The 26,286-nt window shown below is 51.7% G+C and overlaps 9 protein-coding genes across 9 annotated transcripts; 3 read left to right on the forward strand and 6 right to left on the reverse strand.

The window, feature by feature from the left end:
* Window positions 1–1,270: 1,270 nt before the first annotated feature.
* On the reverse strand, window positions 1,271–1,666 carry KD926_002292 (uncharacterized protein; the record flags this gene model as incomplete). Its single annotated transcript, XM_053096970.1, has 1 exon — window positions 1,271–1,666. The coding sequence occupies one exon, from the start codon at window positions 1,664–1,666 to the stop codon at window positions 1,271–1,273; it is 396 nt and encodes a 131-aa protein (XP_052958895.1).
* A 1,339-nt stretch (window positions 1,667–3,005) lies between these two features.
* KD926_002293 (NAD(P)-binding protein) lies at window positions 3,006–3,743 on the forward strand (the record flags this gene model as incomplete). Its single annotated transcript, XM_053096972.1, has 1 exon — window positions 3,006–3,743. One exon carries the CDS (start codon window positions 3,006–3,008, stop codon window positions 3,741–3,743), a length of 738 nt encoding a protein of 245 aa, XP_052958896.1.
* Window positions 3,744–6,360: 2,617 nt separating this feature from the next.
* KD926_002295 (cytochrome P450) lies at window positions 6,361–7,696 on the reverse strand (the record flags this gene model as incomplete). Its single annotated transcript, XM_053096973.1, has 2 exons — window positions 6,361–6,592; window positions 6,789–7,696. The coding sequence occupies 2 exons, from the start codon at window positions 7,694–7,696 to the stop codon at window positions 6,361–6,363; spliced, it is 1,140 nt and encodes a 379-aa protein (XP_052958897.1).
* A 543-nt stretch (window positions 7,697–8,239) lies between these two features.
* Window positions 8,240–10,258, reverse strand: KD926_002296 (uncharacterized protein; the record flags this gene model as incomplete). Its single annotated transcript, XM_053096974.1, has 6 exons — window positions 8,240–8,729; window positions 8,806–9,255; window positions 9,308–9,456; window positions 9,512–9,553; window positions 9,618–9,819; window positions 9,906–10,258. The coding sequence occupies 6 exons, from the start codon at window positions 10,256–10,258 to the stop codon at window positions 8,240–8,242; spliced, it is 1,686 nt and encodes a 561-aa protein (XP_052958898.1).
* A 948-nt stretch (window positions 10,259–11,206) lies between these two features.
* On the reverse strand, window positions 11,207–13,651 carry dbp4 (RNA-dependent ATPase HCA4; the record flags this gene model as incomplete). The annotated part of the gene is made up of 1 exon (XM_053096975.1): window positions 11,207–13,651. One exon carries the CDS (start codon window positions 13,649–13,651, stop codon window positions 11,207–11,209), a length of 2,445 nt encoding a protein of 814 aa, XP_052958899.1.
* A 532-nt stretch (window positions 13,652–14,183) lies between these two features.
* KD926_002298 (uncharacterized protein) lies at window positions 14,184–14,726 on the forward strand (the record flags this gene model as incomplete). The annotated part of the gene is made up of 1 exon (XM_053096976.1): window positions 14,184–14,726. One exon carries the CDS (start codon window positions 14,184–14,186, stop codon window positions 14,724–14,726), a length of 543 nt encoding a protein of 180 aa, XP_052958900.1.
* Window positions 14,727–15,156: 430 nt separating this feature from the next.
* Window positions 15,157–16,194, forward strand: KD926_002299 (FAD synthase; the record flags this gene model as incomplete). The annotated part of the gene is made up of 1 exon (XM_053096977.1): window positions 15,157–16,194. One exon carries the CDS (start codon window positions 15,157–15,159, stop codon window positions 16,192–16,194), a length of 1,038 nt encoding a protein of 345 aa, XP_052958901.1.
* A 762-nt stretch (window positions 16,195–16,956) lies between these two features.
* On the reverse strand, window positions 16,957–21,513 carry KD926_002300 (putative RNA binding protein MSSP-2; the record flags this gene model as incomplete). The annotated part of the gene is made up of 9 exons (XM_053096978.1): window positions 16,957–17,251; window positions 17,312–17,629; window positions 17,699–17,793; window positions 17,855–17,944; window positions 17,997–18,087; window positions 18,143–19,146; window positions 20,213–20,914; window positions 21,108–21,298; window positions 21,363–21,513. The coding sequence occupies 9 exons, from the start codon at window positions 21,511–21,513 to the stop codon at window positions 16,957–16,959; spliced, it is 2,937 nt and encodes a 978-aa protein (XP_052958902.1).
* Window positions 21,514–23,054: 1,541 nt separating this feature from the next.
* On the reverse strand, window positions 23,055–25,203 carry cprA (NADPH--hemoprotein reductase cprA; the record flags this gene model as incomplete). The annotated part of the gene is made up of 2 exons (XM_053096979.1): window positions 23,055–23,351; window positions 23,413–25,203. The coding sequence occupies 2 exons, from the start codon at window positions 25,201–25,203 to the stop codon at window positions 23,055–23,057; spliced, it is 2,088 nt and encodes a 695-aa protein (XP_052958903.1).
* Window positions 25,204–26,286: the final 1,083 nt, after the last annotated feature.

The raw sequence follows: 26,286 nt of genomic DNA on the forward strand, positions 1-26,286 counted from the left end.
GATTGTACTTGCAAAGTTCAGGGTTACCAACAGCAATACACCGCGAACAAATGGGATACTCTCGTCCACATTTTAGTTTCCAGCGCTTGCACTCAAAGCACAAAAGCACAAGGCGTCTCCGCTTGATTCTCGGCTCGGACATGGCGAAGCGTCCTTGCTAAAACGGCCTTTGACGGCGAATGGATTTCGGTCAAATCAAGGATTATATCAAGTCGCGGCACGTCGGGACAAGAAGCAAATGCAGGACTATCTTGTCATAGCCTGAGAATAGCGGGTGCGCTTCCACCAATAAGACCTGTTAATTTCTGATCTTTAGGTAAATACGGTCGGTTTAACTACCTGCTGGTCTACTAAAAAGACCAGAATTCCAATCTACCAGATTGGAACGCACAATGCCCTATATAACGGTTCAGGTCAGGTCGTAACTCAACGGATCAGGTGGCGGAGGCTGTCTGATACGGCTCCCTTATGCCATATCGTCCTTGCCTTTGCACCTACAGAGTTTCATCATATTCCGACAAAAATCCTGCTGTCTTTAGACTATGTTTTGTACACTATTAAGTAACGAGAATCATTGCCACACCCCATTCTGCATCTGTGTCACGATAAGCTGAAGTGCGGAGTAGGGTGCGCCAGTTGTTTGTTACAAGTGGCATTTTGCGTTCCATCCTCTAAAGGTTGGGTTTGAATGACCTCGGGATCCGTGCGCACACAGCTATGGTACACAGTATGCACCAAGACCTTTGGGGGCATTGGTAGTACTAACAGTCACAGATGTTAGTGAATCTGGTACAGGTTATTGTTACTCACAATAGAACGTGTATGCACATCCTGATTCAACTGGACGCGTTGTGCTGTCTGTGGATGAGGGGTTTTCCTTGAACATTCAATTGCGCTCTGTTCGACCACAGCAAGGTCAACCTTTCTAATTCCATCAGTAAAGAGGAAATCGGCAATGATATTGCGCCTATGATTTGGAAGGAGTTTGAAGGAAGCCATCCCACTGTGCTCTGAAAGGTGATCATGTCTATGTGCAGATACCAGAGGGGTTAGGGCGTGAAAGATGTGAGTAGTCGTGAACAGAGAGAGAAGGGCTGTAGAGAAGCTAAGTCGGCTCACGACGCCCGTTGATGAGACAGATGGGACAGATGGGACAGACGAGAGTGAGGATATGTCTGTATTCTTTAAGTACGAACGAAGTGAAGGCGAAGGCGAATCGGAGGAGGAGGGAAAAGAAAATGAGGATAATACTACCACGGATCAGTCTATCTCACACTAAGTTCCACCCAAAGTAAACCACCACGGAGCTAGTCAATCCATGTTTGATGGTCCGCGGGAAGACACCTAGGGTCACAAGCAACTTAGTGAGATCTTCTGTACCTGGAAATGCCGCCATGTGAAGGGAGGTACAGCGGTAGCTGTTGCCTAGAGAGATGTCTGCTCCGGCAGAGATGAGCTCCTGACCCTTGTCAGGTTGGAGGTATGCGTCGGTCACAGTGACGTCTACATTGATAAGGTCCGCGCCATTGCCGTTATCATCTCTATTGTGATAGGGCTTCCCGACCCATTCTCTGATCATGCTATTTTGGTAGGCCTTTCTCCAGAGATCAGGAACAGCCGCAGGGATGACCTGGGGTGGGTTATTGACCTCTGCTTGAATCGTCATTGAACCGTCATCGATCTAGCTGTGTTTTTTATTGGCGTGAACTTTGTTTTGGAGACCGATGTGTTGAGAGCGCGGGGTCGTCTATCCATTTATACGAGGTGCCACTTGGCAGGCATCTCATTTATGTGCTGCCCGAGGGGCACCATCGTGTGGGTTGTCCATAGCGGCCTTTTTTCTGACTGGACTGGGGTTTCCTGAGCGATCTCAGGGATCTGGCCAATTGGTCGAGTAATCACAGCAGCTTAACAGCGGGACGTGCATTTTGAGAGGGTTCTGACGTGGCTGCGGCTGGTACTCAACGAACGGACAAAGATATCTACTACTATGGTCGTGGATTGGTCTAAAATGTCAAGCGAAATGTGCGAAATGTAATCAAATACTGCCAGTTTAAATGTATGTTGAGTTGGAAAAAGAAAGAGCGGGGCGGCTGTACTTGCTTGCGTCCTGTTTTGCAGGCAAAGATGAAACAAATTATGATAGTTTCTAAAATGAATTCGCAAGACTCAAGGTAAAAGCGTGACTCAAGGCCGGAGAATGCTCCTAAACCCTCTGAATTCTTTGACATGGAAGGAGGCTGGTAGCCTGTTCCCCTTGAAAGTCACTTTCTTGAAATGCCGTGATTTTGACGTATTCTAAGAGAGGTAGGATGCGCGACGCAAAGTCACCGTGGACATGGTCCACAGACTTGTGATACTCGCGTTGTTCGATCGAATCGAATTCAAAAATAAGTAAATGGGTGCAGTTCTGCGTAGTAATTTTGAGTTAGCCAAGATAGTAGGAGAAGGCAATCGATTATGTTTAGAAGCCATACAGATGCTGCTGCAGGGCTGCACTCGGATCCCGTGCGTATACTTTTGATATAGAGGTTCTGCGACGAATCTCTGAATTTCTGTGGAAGGGTCAAGAATTCTTGCTGAAGTTATGACCATGATATGTAGACTGAATTAGTAGCTATCCAACAACCACCGGTAGCACTGGTCACTCACCACCTGCTGGGTAGCTGCAGCGATCTCCTGCTTGGACGAGATGTAGAACGGGCATCTGAGGAGGCATGGTACTTGACGAAACATCTGTGAATATTCTCCGGAGTAGGTTGGGCGTTGCTGGACGAATATCTCCGAGTGGATCGTAGTTACGTGGATCGGTGGAACAATCGTCCTGTCTCGGCGACATTCCTAGCCGTGAGGAATGTCAGTCTTGTCTGCACTCGAATTTTCCACCAGAATCTCAGCCAAGCTATTAATAAGACTTTGTCCGTATAAATATTAGAACTGACAGGGGTAGAACCTCAATCTAGCATACACCATCTGAACCTTTCATCTACCTATTACCCGTCACCATGAGCGTTGCCCCGAATCGCACTGTCACCATCATCGGCGTGGGCTCGACCATGTCCCGGTCGCTGGCTCTTTGGCTCGCAAGCGTGGGCTGGAACATTGCCCTCGTATCTCGCTCTGAGGGCAGCCTATCCAAGATCGCCGACGAAGTCAAAGCCGCCCAAACAAGCACCGACGCTAAAGTGATCTACCGTACCGCCGATGCTGGTAACTCCGAAAGCCTCACAGCCGCCTTGGACTGGTGCGCCCAACAATTTGGTGGCACGCTGGACGTCCTGAACTACAACGCCGCCCACGTTGCCGAGTCGCACATCACCGAAGTCACCCCGGAGATGCTGGAGCTCGACTTCCGGGTCTCCGCGATTGGCACGCTTGTTGCAGGCCAGTGGTTCATGCGCAACGCCAACACTGACCGCGTCACCAAGGGCGAGTGGCCACTCTTCCTGGTCACCGGCGGCACGCTTGACAAGGAGCCGCAGATCTTCTTTTCTTCCCTGTGTGCTGCCAAAGCGGCGTCGCAAACACTCAGTCGCCTTTTTGCGCAGGCGCTCCCTCAGGCTTCCAAGGTTGTGGTCGGCATGCCGCTGATCAAAGCAACCATTGCCGACCCCAAAAGTGGTGGCTATACCGAGGGTTATCATCCGGATACTATCATCCAGACGGTGTTCAAGCCCTTCTTTGAAGACCGTGAGAAACTGCAGGATGGAGTGGAAAACTGGACGGTGGAACGGGTTATTTGAGGGAACAGGGGTTGTCTGCAATTTGTACGGAGATGTGCAGGAATAGTTTTGACGACCTACTCTGTACCTACCTGGTATTTTGGCGTGTGCTTACTGCGGGTTTCATACGATTCACAATCAAATTGAGAAGTGAATAATACCGAGTCATTAGGACGAATAAAATTCCGAGGTCATACTGAGGATGATTAACCAATGAATTATCAGTAGTTTGTTAAGTATGGGTCGTTTATGTTCACCTCCTGGTCGAACGTTATCATAAACATACAACAGTGTATGTACTAAGCTAGCAACTGGATGAGTTGAGCCGATCTCTGCATCGAAGATCCACTATTGCCATCAACCGTGAACCGTCTCTAATAAGGATCCATACTAAGCGGTGGATGGATCTCCGATTTAGCCCCCAAAGTCGGATACGTACCTAACCCCTTGGCCGTGGCCTGCACCCCATGCATAATCAAATCCAGAATCATGCTCAGCTAGAAGTGTTTCCTGCATCTACCACCCCTAAGAAACAGTCTCCTTCATAAAATGCCGTGGACGACATCCGAGGACGCGCCAAACATCTTCACTCGGCCTCTTGGCCCCAACGAGTTGTTCATCAAATTGGTCAGTGATCCTGGCCATTCCCTCGGCCGTGAACACTGGGCTGTCAATTTTACTGCCACTATCAATCCTCACGGGGCCTTCGCAGCCTTGCCTTAGCTGGGTCGTCCGACCTTCTATCAAGCCTCATCCGATACAACTGGCCGCATCTGCGCTTCCAGCACCCCAGTCTGGCCGCCCATCCGGACAACTCCAACTCCAACGTCGTCTACACCGTCCCCACCTCGGCCGATGTTCTTCGAGAATGGACTTCTCAGACCTTCGTCGTCGTCGGTGACGCCAAATCCGCTGACGAGGTCATCTCTACCATTGCACCGGCTCCAGAGGCCCGGTTGTACTATGTTCTTCAATCGAGCGAGCTTCTCCTGCACTCGGCACACTGGCACATGGATGGAGTTGGCGGTCTTCTCCTGCTAGGCCAGCTCGTTGACCTGATGGCCTCGCATGCCGACATCCTCCTCTCTAGCAAACTGCCAGACCCGTTCCGATTTTATGTTTGCCCTCGCTGGATCTGGCCCGCATGCATGGGTTCCCCATGTACATACCGGCATGGAGGTTCTTCGCCGTCCTCAGGCTCTCAATGTTCTCACTGCCAACGAGGGTCCTCCAAGCCACTTTATCTGCTGGCACAATGAGTACGCCGTGTCCCCCATACATCCCCACTATCTTGCTCTCTTCTGCAAAATCCCTCCTGGTGTCGGCGGCGAGATCTCTGTCACGGACTCGATCGCACTGTACGATCGCTTGAGGAAGGATGCTCCCAGCTTCGTTGAGGGCTGCAGCAAGAAGGGTCTCGTATATCAAAATTCCCCATAATGCAGAGCAAGTCGGCGGCATTGTCGGTGGTAACGGTCTGTATAAGGACTCGGTTTTCGGCCCTAGGGATAACGAGAAAATGCCCCAGACCGAGGAGGGCAAGCGAGCCATGGTTGAGCGGAAGATCCTTGATCTAGCCCACCACGGTGGCTGGCACGAGGATATTAACCAATTCCATGAAGCTTTGCCTGTTTGGCCGCGCCGCGGTTTTGACTGGACCTGGCAGGATAATGGGGACCTCGAGGTGGTTCATCGTGTGGCTGGCACTCGGCAGCATCCTACCTTGGGCCAGCCTGCTATCTTCAACGTAACCATATATCAATCCAGACGGCCATGCGGTTTTAAAATACTAAAAGACGACAACAGGCTCTGTCTACTCGTTACATCAACGCTGTAGCTAACGACACCTTCAGTCCCCCCTTCACTTTCAAAGGACAGGACGGGACACAGGGTATTTCAATTCCACCCCATGTAAGTCCGGTTTCAGCCTTGAACATCCAATAGAAGAGCTCCTGACACAAGAACTTGTAGTTTTCCGGCATCCAGACTAATGATCCCATTCCCCGAGAGTGGTTGCAAAAGATGGACGAATGGCAGCATGAGCTGGAGTCCAGTATTACCTGGAAAACAGGCGACGTTCTTCTAATTGACGTGATTAATTCATGCTTCATTGGTCAGGCCTATTAAATCCAATCTCAATTGAATTTTATAGAACTTCGCTGCGCAGCACGCCCGCTGGGCTTGGGAGGGAGATCGGAAGATCATGGCCAGCTTTTGGGACCAACCTGGCCTAGTCGGCTTGCCCATAAATCAGTAAATACTAGACATACTATAATTTAGTTTTCTCGGAGTCGTTTTTGGAATGGAATTGGTCGTTCTTGAACGTTCAAGTTTTCTTTTCATCTATTCAAAGAGAAGCTAGCAAGTCCACTTGAGAAATAATCACCGTACCCTCGTGAGCGACTTCGTTTCTTATTACTGTGTCGGTAATTTTAAGGGTCTGCCCAAACGTATTAATGTGACTAGGCCTGAAGCATCTTGCCACAACGGTGGTTATGAGGGACAAGTGCGGGCTAGCTCCCTCTTATGAGTCCTCACTGATTTCAGGGTAGGTACAATAGATATGACGTAAAATATTATTTGATATAGTGTTCCATCGGCCGATTTATTTACAACCAACGCAGTATCAGAACTCGTGCTAGGCTTTAGCTACGGTCAGCCCAATTTTGACGCCGTTGCGGCTTTCCGTAAGATTCCGGTCAAGCTCAATATACTCCAACACCGGGTCCCGGTTCTCAATGTCCTCAAACTCTTTGGTAAGCCGTATAAAGATATAGGCTGACTGAAGATACACTTGATGGTATGCGGGACAAATCCTCCGGCCACCACCAAAAGGCACAAATTCCGGAGGTGTAGTCATATAGTTCCACCTATAACAATTTCACCCCCAGACCGACTTGATATGGTTGCAACTCCAACAGAAGACAGTAATCTGATCGCCTTTCTTCATGAACAACGAGGATTTCCCATCGGGACCCCCGCCACTAGGCAGTATTGTATCTTTGAATGCAGTTCGTGTGATTGTTGCACTTGGCCCCGTCGAGCGGATTGTCTAGAAGAATGTACCTATTCGGTTTGCTTTCGTCGGCGTCAGAAGGCTGGTTGAGCACGCGCCGCACTTCTTGGTCGACGAACGTGTGCACCCAGGCCACATCCCTGGTATACCTTCGGTCTAACGAGCATCTGAAGGCAAGTAGCCCTGCTTTGCGTCGCTTCAGAGACCCAGCGCTGGCGTAGTTGAAGGCCTCGATCAAGTTGCCGTTGCTATACGGCGTTTCCGGCAGCAAAGAGTCTGTGGATTTGCCGAAGATGAACTCTGCGGACGCATCGAAGTTCATTTTCTTTAGCAAGGGCTGAACATCTATCGTATTACTATCACGTGGTATTTGCGCAATAAGACGATCAACGTGTCTCTTCAACATGGTTGTAGATCGGACTTCTGCCTTTGAGAATAGCGAATTAATCATGTTTCTAGAGAACTTCCAGCGAGGTCCATCGGAGGAGAATATGCCCGGACCGAGGAGGTCTTTGCGGTGGAAGCCCCCTGCCCTACCAAGCGTATTCATATCAGCGTGGAAAACTGCTCGAGCGTTGGTGATGTCGATTGGATTGATGAGCCGCTGACCAGCCAGCGTCTCCTCCCGTGTGTGCCCCAGCCGGTTGAACCAGTAGTCGTAATGGGCCGTGAGATGCCCCTCGTCGCTTGAAATTTGTCGCTCCCGCACCAGGTCAAGGCTGATCCAGCCTTTATGTGGGTAGCTCGGAGGCTTCTGGCAGCCGTGATTGATCTGGGCTGAGTGAAATGCAATTCTCTCACGGATTTTACTATAGAGAATACCAGCCAGCCCTGAGAGAGATAATATAACGAGGGCGTGGAAGGCGAGACTGGTATAGGGATTCAATGTCTGAAGTGGTCCCCATGGTTCGGCGAGAACAGTGGCACCGTTAGATATGATGACAGATAATGAACGCATCACGAGCAAAGGGAAATGCACCGAGAGGCAGAACAGCTCCTCGATGCCAAGAGGTTGCAATCCTTGTCTATTTATAACTTCTGTTGTTTGAATATCACGGATAGCAAGACAGCTACCTACTAGCAGCTGACTTCGACGACTCGGGAATGTGTATCGATTTGTTATTGCACTCTTGGGATCCTTACGTGTAACTACAGTGGACGGTACATTAGAGGCAAGGAGAAAATAAAAACCCCAGTATCTCCGTCATTGAGATTGATTCACGGCCGACAGACCTGCAGCCAAGATCTGAACACCGTGGCTCATAATTATCCGAGTCCGAGCCGACGATTCATTCTAACCCTACGCTACCAATAGACGATATTATCGCAGAACATCATCATTCGGCTGGTTAGCGCTAGATCTATGTGAGACCGCCTCACGCCAGCTCGAGGTCCAGCATTAAGGCTATATAAATACCATTGCTGATTCGTAATAATCGTTATGTCGGAATTTGTATCATATTAACAAGAAAATAAGAGAAAATTAGAGAAAATAGAAGAGCTACAAGAAAAGCCACATGCCCACCCTCTTCACTTTCGCCCAAACGCCCTTCTCCTCGCCCTTCATCGACGCAAGAAGCTTCTCCCGTCGTGAGGTAGGCTGATGAGATTCGTATTCATGGTTCGTGATAGGATCAACGCCGTCTTCATGAACCACGTTATACCGATCTGTCAGGAGATCCATCTCGTCGAGACGGACGAATTTCGTGCGCTTCACTAGTTTCCAGACGAGGAACATGACGATCATAATAGGGATCTCGACGTAGAAGGAGACGAAATCAACAGGTTTGAAATGTGGGCTAAAGCACTTCCAGCCCTGGACGAGAATCAAGACGATGTTGAGACATATGGCGATAATAGGCCCGACGGGATAAGTCCAGTTCTTGTAGGGGAGAAGATGCTCGAGGCCTTGGCGACGGATGGCGGAGCGGAAGCGTAGAGACGCGATACCGATGCAGGTCCAGGATAGTTGGTTGGAGACGCCAACGATGCTGCGTATTAGGTTAGCTAGGTGGCTCGAACCAACAGGGGAATACAGGCGGGCGTAAATACTTTTGCAGCCATGACCAGAGCTGACCCGCGCCGATGTAGCTGGCTCCGAAGCAGAGTCCACTAATGACTGAGGTAGCTAGGACAGCAATCCAAGGCACCTGGAAGCGGTTCAGGTGGCCGAAGAACTTAGGAGCGTAGCCATCAACCGCGAGAGTGTAGAGTAGTCGAGACCCGGCAAACAAGGCATGATTCGCTGCGGAGATAACACTGGTCATGAGCACGGCGTTGATGAAGCTTCCGGCCACGGCACTGCCAGCCTGGGTGAAGACAATGGTGAAGGGGCTGGTAGCGGTGTCGCCCTCGGACAGGTTTGGGTAGTTGTAGGGCACGTTGAGGCCAATGATGATAATGGAAATGATATAGAATAGAATGATTCGCCAGAAGACGTTGCGAACCACCTTGGGCATGTTCTTATCGGGGTCCTTGGTTTCACCGGCGGTAACAGCGATCGACTCGGTGCCGCCACTGGCATACTGTTAGTAAAGATACAGATATCGAGGTTTCAGGGGAACCGTACAAAGCAAAGGAAGCTGTGACAAAGACCGATGCAAACCCTCCGATTCCATCGACGAACGGCGCGTCTCCGGTATAAAAGTACTTATCACCAATATATCGATGCTCCCTATTTGCTCCACAGTTGACCGCAATGCCGAGTATGATAAATATCTGAACAGTCAGCTTTCCGCTCCAGAATCCCCATTCGTGATATCAGGGTACCCACAATGATCGTAATGACTTTCAAGAGACTGAGCCAATACTCGATCTATCCGCGAGCCCCAAGTTAGCAAAGAAACCTTCACCAGAAAGCCCAGCCAGGATAACCCTACCTCTCCATAAACCTTCACAGACAGCACATTCAACGCAATGACTATAACCAGGAAGATCAGACTGATCGCCCATCCGGGGAAATTATCCGTCCAGAACTCCAGCAACAGCTGCAGAGCAATCACATCAGACGCCGTCGAGACCGCATCATTAAACCAATAGTTCCAAGTCAAAGCGAAGCCTAACGCATCGTCGACGAATCGACTAGAAGCAAACAGAGATACCGTCAGCGCCACAAAACGACTCATCAACACTCTCGCGTAGCACCAAAACCACTAGGTGTGACTCACCCAGCAAACGTACAAAACGACCCAGCAACCGGAATAAACGCAGCCATTTCCCCGAGACTCAGCATCGTCACGAATACGATTCCGCCGCAAATCGCGTACGCGATCAGCATAGAGGCTGGGCCACCGGTCGCCAGCGCCTTCCCCGTACCCAGGAACAGACCCGTACCGATTGTGCCGCCGATGGCGATCATCTGAACCTGACGCGCGGACAGATTCCGGGCAAGCTTGTCGGCATTGACGGGTGGGGCTCGGACATCGTGATCGTATGGACCTGTCGAGAGGCCGGGATGTTTCGATTCTCCTTGGTTATGCGACTGTGCTGCCGGCTGCTTCTCAATATCGTGGGTGGCCATTTTGAATCGGGTTGATATAAAATGATATATAATTCAACGAGCCACAGTCTACAGCGATGTGGCCCGAGAGAGTAACCACGTCGCACAGAACCCTGCGCAACACATGGTGTCAGGAAGGTAAGGAAGAGGGAGCGCAGAGAAAAAAAAGAACCGGCTCACCTGCTGAGAGATCAGTGATAGGGCTACCGGATTGGGAAAAACCCCGTGGGATCCCCACACGTGATTGACACCTGACGCCGGAAAAAAAAAAAAAAAAAATTCCAGAAAAATGGGGCAGTGATTCCGGTTCTCCAGCAGCTACAGAAACAGATGAAAGTCCGATGCAGGACAGAAAACCCCTTAAAAACGAGCATCTTGTGAGCATCAGAGGCAAACCGAAAAATCCCTGCATGTTAGCGCCATGACGTGATCGAAAAACGTTACGTACAGCGAACTCGGCAAACCCCAGCGAACCGATCAAAGTTCGCGCCATGAGATCCCTTCATCACGTCTGAGTCCCACTTGCCGTCGGAAGCTTCGATGTGCCAAATCCCCGGGCGTCGCTTGTTCGTCTTGGCAGGCAGGATGGGGTCTGGCCCGTGGTTCGAGGTAACGGTAGCGGTGGCTGGTGTGTAGTTTAATGGTTTATAAATCAACCTGTGGCATGGCATGCTCTGCTGTTGCCTATTTAGGGAAATCGTGCCTTATTTCAGATGATCATATCATACTACCTATCACTACTCCCTAAGGGACTACACGGTTTGAGTATAGTGCACGGAGACCTCCGTAGACAAGCATACTTTTAGTTCACAACACTATATACATAATTCCAGACGAAAGAGTCCGAAATCCAAACCATACATGCTTTGTAGGTATACTCTCCGCTAGTAATAAACGAACAAACAGCCCAGAACATAGCCACGTAAAAGGAAACAAGAAAAAGGCAGATTCCACCGTAAGAGAAACACTCTACCCCAACAATCCAGTAGCCAACGACTCCAGATCTTCCAGGGTCTGGATCGGTTCGGGTCCCTTGGGCGCGGCGGGTCGCTTGTCCCTCGTGTAGCGGGATGCCACATCGTTGTTGCTGTCGGGTTCTTGCACGCGAACCTTCTTGCTGGGACGCGGCGCTGCCTCTTCCGGCTCTGATTGCGAATAGTCGCCTCCGTCGTAGTCGTCGCCGCCCTCGAAGGGAACCAGTTGCGCCTCTCGTTCCTCGGCCTCTTCCTCGGCCAGCAATTCCCGCTCGCGCTGCTTGCGTTTTTCCTTCTTCTCGCGACGCTTCTGCTTGTCGACGGCCTTGTCCTCCAGATCGGCCTGTCGCGTGCGCTGCGTCTCCTCGGCCAGGAACAGCGCCTGTTGATCTTTGGCGTCGCCGCGCGCCTTGAACTGGTCCTCGTCTTCCATCTCGTACAGCTCGTGGGCGTTGCCCTCGTCGTCGTAGACCAGCTTCGTGCCCTTGCCCTTGAACTTGAGCAGCTTCTTCTTCGATTTGAGCAGTTTCTCCCGTCGTTTCGAGTCCACGACCAGTGGGTCGCGGCCGTCGAGCTGGACGGTCTTGAGATCTTTCTTGTCGGACTTCTCGCCCTCCTCCTGGTCGTCATCACTACTACCCACATCCAGACCCTCGTCACCGGCAGTAAAGCGCCGTTTGACCGACAGGAAATCGTCTTCGTCGTCGCTCTCGCCGGCAGCGCCCTTGTTCGCGCTGGGGTCGACCAAAGTGCCGTCATCGTTGATAAGTTTCGAGTAATGATCCGCCAGGACGTCCTGGTTCTGTCGCTCGAACATCCGATCGTATCTGGTGCGCACACGAGGCTCCTCCTTCTTCTTCGCCGTTTTATCTTCATCGACGTCTTCATCGCCGGATCCGTCATCGCTGGACGCGTACGCCGACGCGCGAGGTGCGTTCTTGCGTTCTTTCGTGTCGTCTCCCTTGATGAATTTGATTCGAGGCGCTCCCGGAAGACCCATGCTGTGGGCCAGATCCTCCAGCTTCAGCTCCTTGATGTTGAAGATCTCCTTGTCCTTCTGAACGTAGACCGATTTGACGTAGGAGATGAATGCCTTCTGGCCTAGATACTTCAGCTCGGGGTCCTTGAAACACATGTTCTGCAGCTGGCTCTTGACACTCTGCTGCTTATTCGCTTTGATGTTGATCCGCTCGACGTTCACCTTCTTCTGCTCCAGACGCTGCAACATGCCCTTCTCCTCGCTAGGGTCAAGGAACAAGACCGCACGGCCATCCCGCTCGTAACGCGCCGTTCGCCCGACTCGGTGAATATACGTGTCGGCATCTTCAGGACAATCCAACTGGATGACCCAGTCAACGGCCGGGAAATCCAAACCACGCGCAGCAATATCCGTCGAGAAAAGCACGGCCTCCTTCGCCTGGGAGAACTTGGTCGTGATATCGAGCCGGCCGCCCTGCTTCTGTCGACCGTGGAGATGCATCAAGGGGATACCAGGTTGCATGTGTCGGAAGGACTCGTAGACAAATCGCACTTGTTTCCCGGACGACAGGAACACAATTGTCTTGGATTTCAGGTTACTCCGGATGAAACTCCACAGCACGTCCAGCTTCTGCGGCAGCGGAGTCACCACGTAGTGTTGTTGAAGCGTCGCGGGGGTCGCAGAAGACGCCGCCTGATGCACGGCCACGTACTCAGGGTCCTGCAAACTCAAACGCGCCAGATCCGAAACCTTCTTCGTCTGCGTGGCACTGAACAGAAGCGTCTGGCGCTGCTGGGGAAGATGACCCACGATCGCATCCACCGTCTTCTGGAATCCCATGTCCATGATCCGGTCCGCCTCGTCCATCACCAGCATCTGCAAGTTATTGGTATCGAACAGAGCCGTCTGATCCAAGTGCTGCAGCATCCGGCCGGGCGTGCAGACCAGAATGTTCATCCTCCCCAGTCTCTCCTGTTCCTCGCGCAGACTCTTTCCACCGATCACCAGGCCGGCCGAAAAATTGTGATAGCGGCCGACCTTGCGGAGAACTTCGAAAATCTGGATCGCTAGTTCACGAGTCGGCGAGAGGATCAGCGCCCCAAGTCCGTCGTATTCGGCCCATTGTTTGCGATACAGGTTCTCGAGCACCGGGACCAGGAAGGCCAGTGTCTTGCCGCTTCCCGTTTTCGCGGCGCCCAGAATATCCCGACCCTTCAGCGCATGGCTGATCGCGCGAGACTGGATATCAGTCAGAGTCTTGTAGTGCGAGGACGAAAGTCCGGAGGTGGTCGGTTCGGACAGAGGGAGGTCGGAGAAAGATTTGTAGGATTCCTTGAGGTCGAGATCTTCGACTCGCTGGACCAGTGTCGATAAATCCTCTTCTGCGCGCTTCCGCTTCAGAGACTGAGGTTTGTTAGATGATTTCCCCTTTCCATGACGGGGACCATTATTCGAAGGCATGATGAGCCTTAGGCTTGGAAATGTTAAAGAAAGCCTGGTGAACCTGGACTCGATAATGGTTGTTTGTCCGTCTACAATTCAACTGCTTTTTTTTTCTTTTCCTTTTTTTCTGCGGAGGCCAAAGACGCCGGGCGGTGAAGCAACTTTTTTTCGTACCTGCTGAGTCAGCGCCCGATAAGATCGCAATTCTTATCATCTGCGAACGGCCGAAGACCGTTTGTCCTCGTTTCGGTTTCCCTTTTCCTGGTGTTTATTTTCTAGCTCAAACACCATGTCCTCCGACGAGCAAGATGCCCTGGACGCGCTAGAAAGAGAGGCGTCGGATTTCACCAAGGCATGTCAATCTTCTAATCTTCCTCAGAGGGAGAGAGAGGCAAGAGAGAGCACACGACCAGCTAACCTAACTAACACCTACCACAGGACGCGGAAATCGATCGCATCCGAAATGCATTCTCATTAGATGCGTGAGTCTCCCCGATTCGAAGAAACCTCGGGTTCGGTTGGATAAAATCTAACCGGGTCTATCTCTACGATGAACAGCTACGCCGTACTCGACCTGCAACCAGGAGTCCCCGACTCCGACATCAAAATCCAATATCGCAAGAAATCCCTCCTGATCCATCCGGATAAGACGAAAAACCCGGCCGCCCCGGACGCCTTCGACCGCTTAAAGAAAGCCCACACGCAGTTGCTTGACGAGAAGGCCCGCACGTACCTGGATGAATGTATCGCGGACGCGCGCCGGCTCTTGATTCGCGAACACAAGTACAATTTGGACTCGCCGGAGCTGAAGACCGAAGAGTTCAAAAAGGAATGGCGGCAGAAGACGGTGCAGGTGCTCTTGGAGGAGGAGGCGCGGCGGCGACGACAGAATAAGGCGCGGCTGCAGGAGGAAGGACGGGAGAGGCGCAAGGAAGAGGAGGAAATTGAGGAACGGAAGCGGAAACGAGACCAGGATAAGGCATGGGAAGACACTCGCGACGAGCGAATCGGCAGCTGGCGGGATTGGCAAAAGGGCCATAAGAAAGGGGACGGGGAGAAGAAGAAGAAGAAGAAATTGAAGGTGCTCGGATGATTTCATTGAATCTTTGCATTGCTGTTCTTTTGTGTTATTTGTGTGCACTATTACCGGTCAATCTAGCACCGCAATGAGAACTATAGATCCTAATCCAAGCAGGAAGAAGTGTTGATGCCTTTATTCCCCAGGAATCAGGCAGCCAGTGCGGCCAGAAGGGCAGATAAGAAGGCGGTCAGCAGGCGATGCGGGGCGCGGGGGGCCGATGGTTTCCATTCGATTCCGGCTTCATTTCGGAAAGACTCCTAGAACGTTCGCCTCGGTCTGCTGGCTGCCATTAGCGTCTCGCCCGGTGTGCTCGTCCGGTGTTCATCGCTTCGGCTGATTCTTCCCTCTGACCAACACCCTTTCTTCCTTCTTCTGTCCTCTCAACCCACCAGGTCCTCTCCGACTTCCTACAGATAAGGACACAGACACCCATCCTACTACTATGACCGACACCTCCCTCTCACATGCAAATGGCGCTGCACCACCTGCTCCTGCGAAGACCATGAATCCCCCCACCACCGCAGTAGCCTCGCAGAAACCGCAGCAAGAGTCACTATCACCCTTCAATACTCCAGTATCCACTTCAACCACGACCTCAACACCCTCGCCGTCAGCATCAGCATCGTCCACGTCCACCACACCTCCCACCTCGACCACAACGCCCAACAACCCACCTCTCTCCGCCGTCATCGCCCAATGTCATCACCGCGTGCACTCATTCCTCGAAGAATCGCATCCCGAGGACTCCCTCCTCGCCGCCGTGCAGCGCCAAACCCGCACCTCCCTCGACGTGGTCGTCTCCGCGCTGACCCGCTATAACCCCCTCACCGAACTCTCCCTCTCCTACAACGGCGGCAAAGACTGTCTCGTGCTTTTGATCCTCTTCCTTGCTGGTCTTCACCCCCACCTAACAGCGGACAACAAGAACCACGACAACAGCGGCGAGAGTGGCGATCGTGAAGTCCTAACCTCGATCCCCTCAATCTACGCCCTCCCACCAGACCCGTTCCCAGCCGTCGAAGACTTCGTCCAATGGTCCTCTCGCGCCTACCACCTCTCGATCGTAAAATACACCACCCATCCCCCGCACGCCACCCTCCGCTCCAGCTTCCAAGACTATCTGGCCCGGAATCCCCTCATCAAGGCAATCTTCGTGGGCACGCGACGCACGGATCCGCATGGCGCGAAGCTGACGCATTTCGATCGTACGGATAGCGGATGGCCGGATTTCGTGCGCGTGCATCCGGTGATCGATTGGCATTATGCGGAGATTTGGGCATTTATTCGTCATTTGGATTTGAAGTATTGTCCGTTGTATGATCAGGGGTATACCAGTTTGGGGGGTACGGGGGATACGCATCCGAATCCGATGTTGCGCGTTGATGCGAAGAAGGAGGAGGATCAGCAAGGTAGTGCTGGTCAGTATCGGCCGGCTTACGAATTGACGGAAGATCTAGAAGAACGGCTTGGACGCCAATAAAAGCCTCTGCGCGAGCTCAGCGGGTCTCTCGCGGCCATCCTTCACACGTGTGATCACTGTGATCCCCTTGCCCATTGTCCGTTCGCTACGAAGGCTCCAAAGCTTACGCCCCTCTCCGCCAAAGCACAGCGGCGATGACTTGATTATAGAACTTTGTATAGCTCAGGCTCCACTGGAATGGGTTTAGATTCACGAGTTATTAACGTCTGTTGACATTCTCGCTATGATGTTATTAGAAACCCAGTCTGTCTCCTGCGGAGGGTGAACATGAACGAGATATGAACATGCTGTTTAGACAGATACAGAAAATTGCCATCTTTCCTTCAAAGTTCTGCCCACTTCCATTCCACCTCTTTTCTTTTTTTTGTAAATTCGTCAATTTTCTCGTTTTTTTCCTTTTCATTTGCGGGTTGTGTGCGAGTGCTCAATTTTGGGTTGATCTGCACTGTAACTGGTGCTGCGCTGTGATCGAATAAATCGGGAAACAAATAGAACGATGCATGCATATGCGAGAACGGAGACTTGCGTCGGACAACAAAAATGATCGAAAAGATAACTGAAAAACAAAGTATCAAAATGCAGTGCAGTCCTTTCTTGACCAATTTGATGTAACAAATGCCATAACGAAATATTTCAGAAAGAAGCTGCCTGTCAAAAAGAGACAGAACAGGATCGAGATGGGATAAATTAGCAATGACGTGGGAACTGCTATGCAAATACTCCAACGAAAGCCAGAAACAAGGACAAATAATTAACGATGCACTAAACGACGGAACGAGGGGAGTGGACAACAATCTCTCGGCGAGAAGAAATGGGAGACAAGGATTCGGCTTTGACGTTCTCCTTTTGAGAACAGCTCGAACCCGCACGACGACCAATGCGCGGGGTGAACGGCAGACTGGACTTGGATGGACCAGCAGCGTTATTCATCCAATTGTTGCGGCCAACTGACATTCTTCCGCGGTGAAAGGGCGTGCTCTCCAAATTGCCCGGGCTGTTCCTAGAAGACAGGGAGTTGAAGCGCATATTGTTGACGGGGTTCTTCACTAAAGGATATCTATTCCAGTTGTCAGTTCCGTCTCCCGGGGTAGCCGAGCCGGATTTCCTGTATACATACGACGGGGAGATGGATGTTGCAGGAGTCCAGGTAGCACCTACTCCGACAGGAGACACGTAGCTGTTCTGAGAGGTTGGACTCAAGTGCGATATAGCCTGCTGCAGACGGTTCACGGACGGCGACGGAGTGGAGCCCTGGACAACTTCAACGGAGTAGTTATACTCACCAGCACGATATGCGCGACGCTCATTGCTCTGCTGCTTGAGCAGCTTCTGAGCCTTGGTGTCAGCGAAGCGAAGAAGCAGTTTGACGCCATCGGGCGCAACATTGTTGTGGTACTCCAAGAGGACCTTCTCGGCGATCTCGCGAGTCTCAAACCTACGGGGCCATATGAACAGTGTCAGTAAGATAGGAAGCATGAGCACGAGCGGCATCTAAACTACTGACCTCGCAAAGCCGACTTCCTTGCTGACTCCTGTTTTTTCATCGCGGCTGATTTTCTCCGAGACAACACGGAAGGGTTCGAAATGATGACGAAGATCCTATTGAGAAGAGGCACAAATCAGTCATAATAAGGGGCAGCAAAGGAGGAAGAGAGCTTACAGCCTCGGTCCATTCAATGGGAAGGTTGGTGCAGTAGATGTTAGTCGAGGTCTTGTCTTCAAGATCCTTGAGGCGCGAATTGCGAGATTTCTACACACCAAGTTAGTCGAGCTGCAGTCGGCAAAGGTATGACAGAGCCCACCTGAGCAAAGCTGGCCTGGTAGCCCAGGTAATAGAATCCACGGATGCAATTCTCACAGGACTCAAAGTTGAAGTACTGGACAAATCCAAATCTGGGAAATGGATCAGTAGAGCTCAAAAAGCAGACAATGTCGGTTGACCACTTACCCTTTGCACAGGCTCGTATCCAAGTCTATAATCGCCTTGCAGCGATCGATCTTTCCAAACCGCGATGCGTATGCGTGCAAGATCTCATCAGTTGTCTCTGGAAGGAATCCACGAATGTAGACATTGGTGATGCCTTCGCGATTCTCAAGACATTTGGCCAGAGTCAACTCGGAAGCGTTGGTCCACATTGCGGGCACGGCGCGTGGAATGGCTGGCTCCTGCTGAGTCAAACACTCAAGGTCCTGCAGGATGTATCCATTGGATGACTTCATCATCTGGTACGGAACACAGGCTGCAGCCATCTGGGGCGGCTGGTTGAAAAAGCCCTGGGCAGCTGGGTTCTCCGAACTATGGTTGGTGCCGGCAGTGTAATATTCAGACTGGTTGCTATTCTCGACCGACGAGTTAGCTGCCATCTTATTCTCTTCAGAACCAGGCCACTGAGCTCGCTTGGGTCCCGCAACATCCTGCATGTCGCAATTCATGATGTATGGGAAAGGGTAGCCCTGCATCGGCGCCGGCACCATCGGATACGACGGGTTCATGTTCGGGTACATGGTGGTGGGCATGTACGGTATGTGTCCGAGCTGCTCAGGGCCAGCAACGGGAGACGAGGTGAATGAGGGAACAGGGCCCATGCCGTTGAACATCGGTGCATTGGGCATGAGGACCAACTGACTGTTGTACGCAGCACGCTGAGCGCCGGACATGTCCATTCCTGGAGGCATGGCGACCGGTATGTGATTCTTGGCCGGATTGAACTTTCCACCGGGGCGCTGGCCCGGGAAGCTCAGCGGACCATAAAGCGGAGTTAGGGCTGGGCCAACACTCTCACTGCCAGACGACATCTGTGGAAAGCCGTTCACGAACGAGGCCTGGCCACCCTCATGAGAATACTGTCCGGACTGACCAGACTGGGCCTGGCTGGAATCAGATGCAGAGATCTGCTGGGCCTGGTGATTCATGATGATGATGGTCACCGATCGTGACAGTAAATGGAATCGCTATTCTGAATGTTAGCAATGCTCCTGTCTCCGAGAAAGGAAACCAAAAAGAAAGAGTCCTCCGATCAGTGTTCAACACCAGCCCCTCGAATGAAGATACATGAAACGCGCAATCGATTCACAAGACGAGCAAGAAACACTGTTTCCTAGAATAAGAAGACTTACCAACGATTAAAGAAGGACTCGATGTCGCAGGGAAGAGCTGACAGACAGCGTTTAGCCCAAGGCTGCGACACCAGTAGCAACACCGATTCAACTTACTTGGTCCCAGACTCTCTAGGAGACTGGGATACGAGGAAAGTTCGATGGACAGAAACGAGTGAAATTAAGAGAATTGATGAGGATGAGAGGCTATCTAAGGGGGATGGAATGAAGTGGATGAGGGGGTAAAGGACGAAGATGGGGATGGGGGAGGTGAGGAGACAGGAGAAGAAAGAGAAACGAACACGAAAAGAAAGAGGAAACGGGGGGCAGGGACCGAAAGGGAATTAGCCAAAACAACACGGGCATTGGGAAGGAGCCCGCTTCACTGTTGAAGGAAGGGAAGAACGACATCGTCGGCCGTTCAGTGGTCTAGAAGGGAAGGAATGGGTGTTTAGGGCCTGAGGCCGGCGAGGTCTCGGCATCGCATCGTCTTGCATCTTCTCGCATCGCCAGTGCCAGTATGCCGAAGGTCACAGGGAATCACCCCCAAAGGAAAGTTTGTGAAAAATATCTTTGTTGGAGTTGAAGCAACCTCATATTTTAACAGTAAGTACGACCCATGAGAGCTGGCCTATAACTGCAATGATGTGTATATGTGCAGGGGTCATTTTGCACCTTTGACGGCATGCCTTCTGATTGTCATGGATGCCGAGAAGTTCCATTGTCAATTTCCTAGCCTCTTTCAGCCGATTGCGAATCCAAGCCAAATGGAACTGAAACTCACGGAAACAGCAAACATCACCCATAAACCCGGAAGAAGCGTGAAAGGAAGTTATGAAGAAGCAGAGAACGCCGAAACAATATTCATTCCAACCTTGACCTCGTCTCATTGCTCGGACTGGCCCTGCAACCACTTATATACCACAGAAAAATCTTTACCTCGGTGCTCCTCTTCCACGGCAGTGTACACGCTATGAGCCTTGTCTCCAAGTGCGAGCGGAGAACCGGACTCTTTAGCAGCGGCAAGAGCCAATCGAAGATCTTTGTTCATCAAACTGATGCCGAACCCCCCTTCATAATCGCGCGAAGCAGGGGCAGTTTCCACGACGCCCGGGACAGGGTTGTTGACCTCCATTGGCCAGCATCGGCCGGTGGATGTGTTGACCAAATCCGCAAGGGCCTTGGGTTCAAGACCCCAGCGCATGCCGAGATTCATTGCTTCGGCAGTCGCAATGTTGTTGATTGCCAGGATGTAATTGTTGGCAAGCTTCGCAGAGACACCGGTCCCCGGCGGCCCCATGTGCCACGCTTTCTTCCCCATGAGAAGCAGGATCGACTTCACCCGCTCTACTAGCTCTCCCGATTGCGACGAAGCGCCGAACATAAATGAGAGTGCGCCTGCGCGGGCTCCCACTACTCCGCCAGACATCGGGGCGTCGATAAAACGACCTTGGCGTGTCGTATGAATGGCATTGGCCAGCTCCTTGGACGAGGCCGGATCTATTGTGGACGTATCAATGAACAAGCGTTCTTGTTCCAGGGCGGGAAGCTCGCCGTTTTTGAGAACGCAATAGAAGACATTCTTCACATGTTCTGGCTCCGGGAGACTGGTTATCATCACTGTCTGCAGGAGAAGCAGTCAGCATTAGAATCGGAAAACCCTTGTCCCAGATCAATCAATCCTTTCCCGCCGCAGGTGCCGACCAAGGGGTTAAACCATCAGGATGAAGATCACCACCCGGCGATGGTCAAGCATGAGACAAAGTTTATGCAGATCATTTTCTCGAGCGGTGGGAGACCTCTTCTAGCCGACTTACCGACTGCTCCGCAACCTCCCTCGCGTTTTGGGCCACCACGACTTTGAGGGCATCATCCCCAGCGCCGCTGCTCCGGGCAGTCTCGCGAGTTTCTTGGACGAACTTTTTGGTGGCATCCTCGTTGACATCCCGGATTACGAGGGTATCCGTTGCAGGGATCTTCGCGCGTAGGTTCTTTGCCATGGCATAACCTACAGAATTGATCATGTTAACAGCTTGAAGACCACAATCTCTTCACTGAGTGTTTTGGCATACCCATTTGTCCTAGGCCGATAAACCCCCACGTAGCATCTCGTCGTATCGATATCGAAAACGCCCTCGAGGCCGAGCGCACCGGATGCGCAGGATATGATTTCGAAACAGTCGCCCTCCGCAGCGGGAGGGCCATAGCACGCGCGAGGCTCATCTCGACGAACTTTGTGAAGTTGGAACGGTCGCGATGCGAAACAATATCGATGTATACTATACGCTAGCTGATGGTCGCAATCGAGATCAAGGGAGGGCAGCCGCGAGCATGACAAGGAAGGGGCTAACTAGTGATCAGATAGTTGAAAATGTAGCAATGATAGACCGACCACTTGGTAGTGGGTGGACATCTTCCATTCGTTAAGTAATATGATTCTCAGGCGACCCGAGGAAACCAGCAGGTTAACCGTCGCTATCCGAGGATTTCCATTTGCGCCTAATGGACGATCACTCTCCATGCGGGGGAATCCACATCCGGAATGGCTGCGGAGCGCGGACAACCGGGGTCGATTATCTAATGTCTTGAGCTGTCGGCCTCCTGGGCTGTATCACTGGTCTAGCCCGACGAAATCTGAAAGAAAACATGGCATGATTCATCTCGTTGGTCCAGCTAGCCTGCATCTTCAATGAAATTGTATCCAAATGGCCCTGATCAACTGTGTCGGTTGGTCTTGGCGCAGTGCTGATCGGCTCTGGCTTGGATATATACTTCGAGCGTCATCCTCTGCAATGCAAGATAGAACAACCAACGACAATGTATCTTAACATATGAAATAGAACCTTGAATACGAGAGAGAAAGTTAGTAAAAGGTATAGCTGTCAATATGTAAATCATTCCCCTTCCCACCATCACACCAAATCCTAAACATCGCCTCAAATCAAGTACCCAAATCCGAGTTAAACCAACTAACAAATAATCCCAACCGTACCAGTTCGCTTGAGAACTGGCCATCACACAGTACAGCACACAGGTCCTCTAATACATATCTCATGCAATGATTCCATACCCACCAATTAATGCACTGCCGAACAGTCCATCGGCCTACCCGAACAAGAAATTGAGCTGTACTATGCACAGGTGCAGAAGCTGCATGAGCAGCCGGGCTCTACCTCTCTAGGTAGTTGGTTGGATGTGTATGATAACTAGAGGGACCAAGTGACTATTTTGGTCTACGCGTCGTACAACGTTCAGCAATGTTCTATGTATCCTCTGTTTCGGATTGGGGTCCGCCTTCAGTCCTTAGCTTTCAGACACAACGCTGTGTATAGCTATGTACCGAGGAAGTTTCACAATATGTATGTGTTTTGACCGAATACGAGCTGGTGTTCGAAATACAGGAGCAAAGATAATCCGAAGGGGAAAGGAGAGTTAAATTCAAGGATTGCCTATAGTACTGTTTGCAGTCGTACTCAATGGAAACGCCAATATTTGAATTGTAGCTCTTATCATTTTTTGACATTTGTCATAATCTATCCTGTCCCTATCGCATCTCAGTGTGCTCGACCATGTAAAGGTCCCCAAAAAGAAAGGAAAAAAAAAAAGAAGTAGGCATACACAAGCCACGCCAAAGGGGAAGAAATAATTAAGCAAAAGGCGAAGTATATATGCAAATATCATCTAGGCATGATGGGAGTGAGAAGGAAGGAAGAAGAGGAGAAAAAAAGTCGTAGCGTCTGAAATAGTGCCGCAGATAGGTGGTTTCATGACCAGACATCCTCCTGGTAGCTGCCGCTGCTGCGCATGTGTTTCACCATCTCCTCGCCCTTCTCGGCAGGGAGACCACGCTGCTTGGCAATGATTTGTCCAAGCACGAGGTTGACTTCACGGGCCATGTTGGCAGCGTCACCGCAAACATAGAAGGTGGCCTTCTGCTTCAGCAGGTCACTAACCAGCTCGGCATGCTCACGCAGCCTGTGCTGGACGTAGACTTTTTCAGCCGATTCACGAGAGAAGGCAGTAATAACCTTGAGCGTGTCGCCAAGCTGCTCCTCAAAAGTCTATAAAGGCACATCGTTAGCGGTGATATCACTATGAACGGAAAAGGGGTCGAATCCATACCTTCCATTCATCCTTGTACAGGAAATCTTCGTCGGATTTACGACAGCCGAAGAAAAGCACGGTAGGTCCGACCTTCTCGCCCTTCGCGGCCAAGGCAGCACGTTCCTGGACAAAACCACGGAAGGGAGCAACGCCGGTACCAGGTCCAACCATGATCACGGGTCGCGAGGGATCCGAAGGCAATTTGAAGTTCGAGTGACGGACGTGAACGGGAACATGGATGCCATCGTACTTGTTGCGGGGTCCAGTGATAGAGTAAGTCAAGCCATGGGGGTCAGGGGAAGGTTCGCCATTTTGCTTTTCCTTGAGCGCGAGCAGATAGTTCGTGGTCACACCCTTGACGATGTGCTCCTCACCAGGCAGGCGAACCGACTCGACAACGGCGGTAATGCTAATCTTATCCTTCTGAACCAGGGAAGACGAGGAGATCGAGTAGTACCGGGGCTGAAGCTTGGTGATACCTTCGATAAGCAGAGAGAACGGGACGGCGGCGAAAGGCTTGGACGTGATGCTCTGGAGAGCCTGAGCGATGTTGAAGCATCGGTTGGTGATCTTCTCGTGGAAATAGTCCTTGTCGCCACCCAGGCGAACGATCTCCGCCTTGGACGCTTCATCGGGGGCGAAGGCAGCGAGAGTCGAGACAAATTGACGGGAAACAGGGGCACAGACTTCCAGATAGTAGCGAACTGCGGCGTCATAGGTCGTAGGGGTCGGAATCGGAACCTTGGCGGTAACATCAATACCCTTGATGTTGATGACGGAGTGGCGCTTTCCTTCGAGACCAAAAGCCTGCAGGAACCGATCGACCTCGGAACCGGCGTTGGTGGGCCAAACAGCGATGTGGTCACCAGTCTGGTAAGTGAGGTTGCTACCAGCGATGCTGATTTCCATGTGCAGACAGTTGCGGTCCTTGACGTTAAACAGTTCACGAGATTCGGCGATGGGAGCGATGAACGGGTTGTGCGCAGAGTACGGGCCCTTGGGTTCACCTTGGAGATGGCCTTGAGTTGGCTCACCGAGGTACACGTTCTCATCTTCGGGGCTCAGGAGGTCATTCTCGGTGACATTGAAGACCGGCTCGTAGACCGCATCGCGCTCTTGCAGGTTCATCGCCTCAGACAGGGCAGTCCACATAGGTTCCTTCCAGGCCAGGAAATCCTCTTCCATTGTACCAGCGCCGTCGTCGCCCTCACCGGCAGAACCAATGCGTTGAGCACCGAACTTCGAGAGAGCGGTGTCCACATTACGAACCATAGCGTTGTAGTGCTCATACGTGTTGTTACCCAGACCAAACGTGACGTACTTGAGAGAAGACAGAGGCTTATCGTCGGCGGTGGCGCCGCTCTCGAAAGCAGCATCGTCGCCCGTGACGAACTGGTAGAATTCAACCGCATTATCCGTGGGTTCACCCTCGCCATAAGTGGCCAGAACGAAGAAAACGACCTTGTCCTCGGGGAACTTTTCCAGGTTCTCGTAGTCATAGTCCTCCAGATCGGCCACCATGGTCTTGAGACCGAATCGCTGGGAGCCTTCCTTGGCCAGTCTGGACGCGTAGTCCTCAGCGGTACCGGTTTGCGAGCCGTAGAAAATCACACAGTTTTTGCCAGTTTCATCCATCTTCTCGACAATATCGCGAGTCTTGCCGGCCTTGGCGCCTCCATTCATCGCCGGACCGGCCGAGGCGTAAGGGTCTTTGGCGACGGCCCAGTAAGTGCCCTTGGTGAAGTAGGCCACGCTACCCACCAAGAGCGCCACCAAGACGACCAAATCGAGGGTATCGAGTTGCGCCATGACGAGGACGCTTAGCGATAAAGAGCCACGAGGGACTGAATTGCAGGTTCAATGGCGGACTGATTGCGAGACGGGAGGAGAAGAGAAGGAGGGTCGGAGACGGACGGGAGGGGGAAACGTGACTCCCAGCTTCACCGAGATGGACGATCAATAACAAAAAGGGAGTAGGATGAAGAGGAAAGATAAGAGGTCAAGGAAGGACACCGAGGTCGGTGCTCTTCCCGAACGAAAGTAAAAATGAAGAGCAAGAAGAATGAGAAGACGAAGGGGGAAAAAGAAAGAAGAAGTGGTCGTGGTGTGATCACAGAAGGAAGAAGCCGAAGAAGAGAAGAACAAGAATAATTAATTACTTTGGCTCAAGCAGACCGCATTCTTTGGGGGGCCGGAAACCGGAGAGTCGGAAGGCAGGAAAGTGAGTGGGTATACGGCGCCTCTACAGGTGATTGAGGCAGCGTGGCCTTTCTTTTCTCTGTGGTTGCCGCCGGAAGTGGGCGTGGCCGTAAGCTCAGGCGGGGTGGCAGCAAGCGGTGGAGCCGAGGGCTGCTCAGGATGGAAGGTTGAATCGAATAGTAATGTTCTTATGACACAGTAGTCTGTCTGCTCAACTGCAGGTCGCAAGCCCAAATCTTAATCCGTTTTGATTGAAATCGTTCCCTCTCCCTTCTTATATGTCAAGTCTACTCCGGCATCAGTGTGGGGTATCCCAAACGTCTTGAGAATAGAGGAAGCGTCGGAAACAAAGTTCGGCCCTCGTTGGACACTAAAAGAACGAGAAACTGGAGGTGGCGGAGAGTGAAGGCAGGCAAATGAGGGCGATTTCTGGGGCGTTGCAGATGGCGGATCTCCCGAATGCCCTGCCGAACAGCGTTTCTAGCCGAGTTCCGCATGGCTATGGGTGATGCCCCTGACTTCCAAGATTCTGTCTCTATCTACCTACGGTGTACTCTAGTCACCTATGCTCTATGCCCTATGTGATCTCCTTCCATTTCCTTCGGTGGGAAGAGGTTCCTTTTCCGAGGGGAGTTCCGCCAATTATGGTCCCTACTCTACCTGTTGACGTCTCGTGATGACTGGCATCCTGGC

This window comes from Aspergillus affinis, assembly GCF_023601865.1.
Source record: "Aspergillus affinis strain CMG 70 chromosome Unknown NODE_14_length_433147_cov_86_863592, whole genome shotgun sequence".
NCBI lineage: Eukaryota > Fungi > Ascomycota > Eurotiomycetes > Eurotiales > Aspergillaceae > Aspergillus > Aspergillus affinis.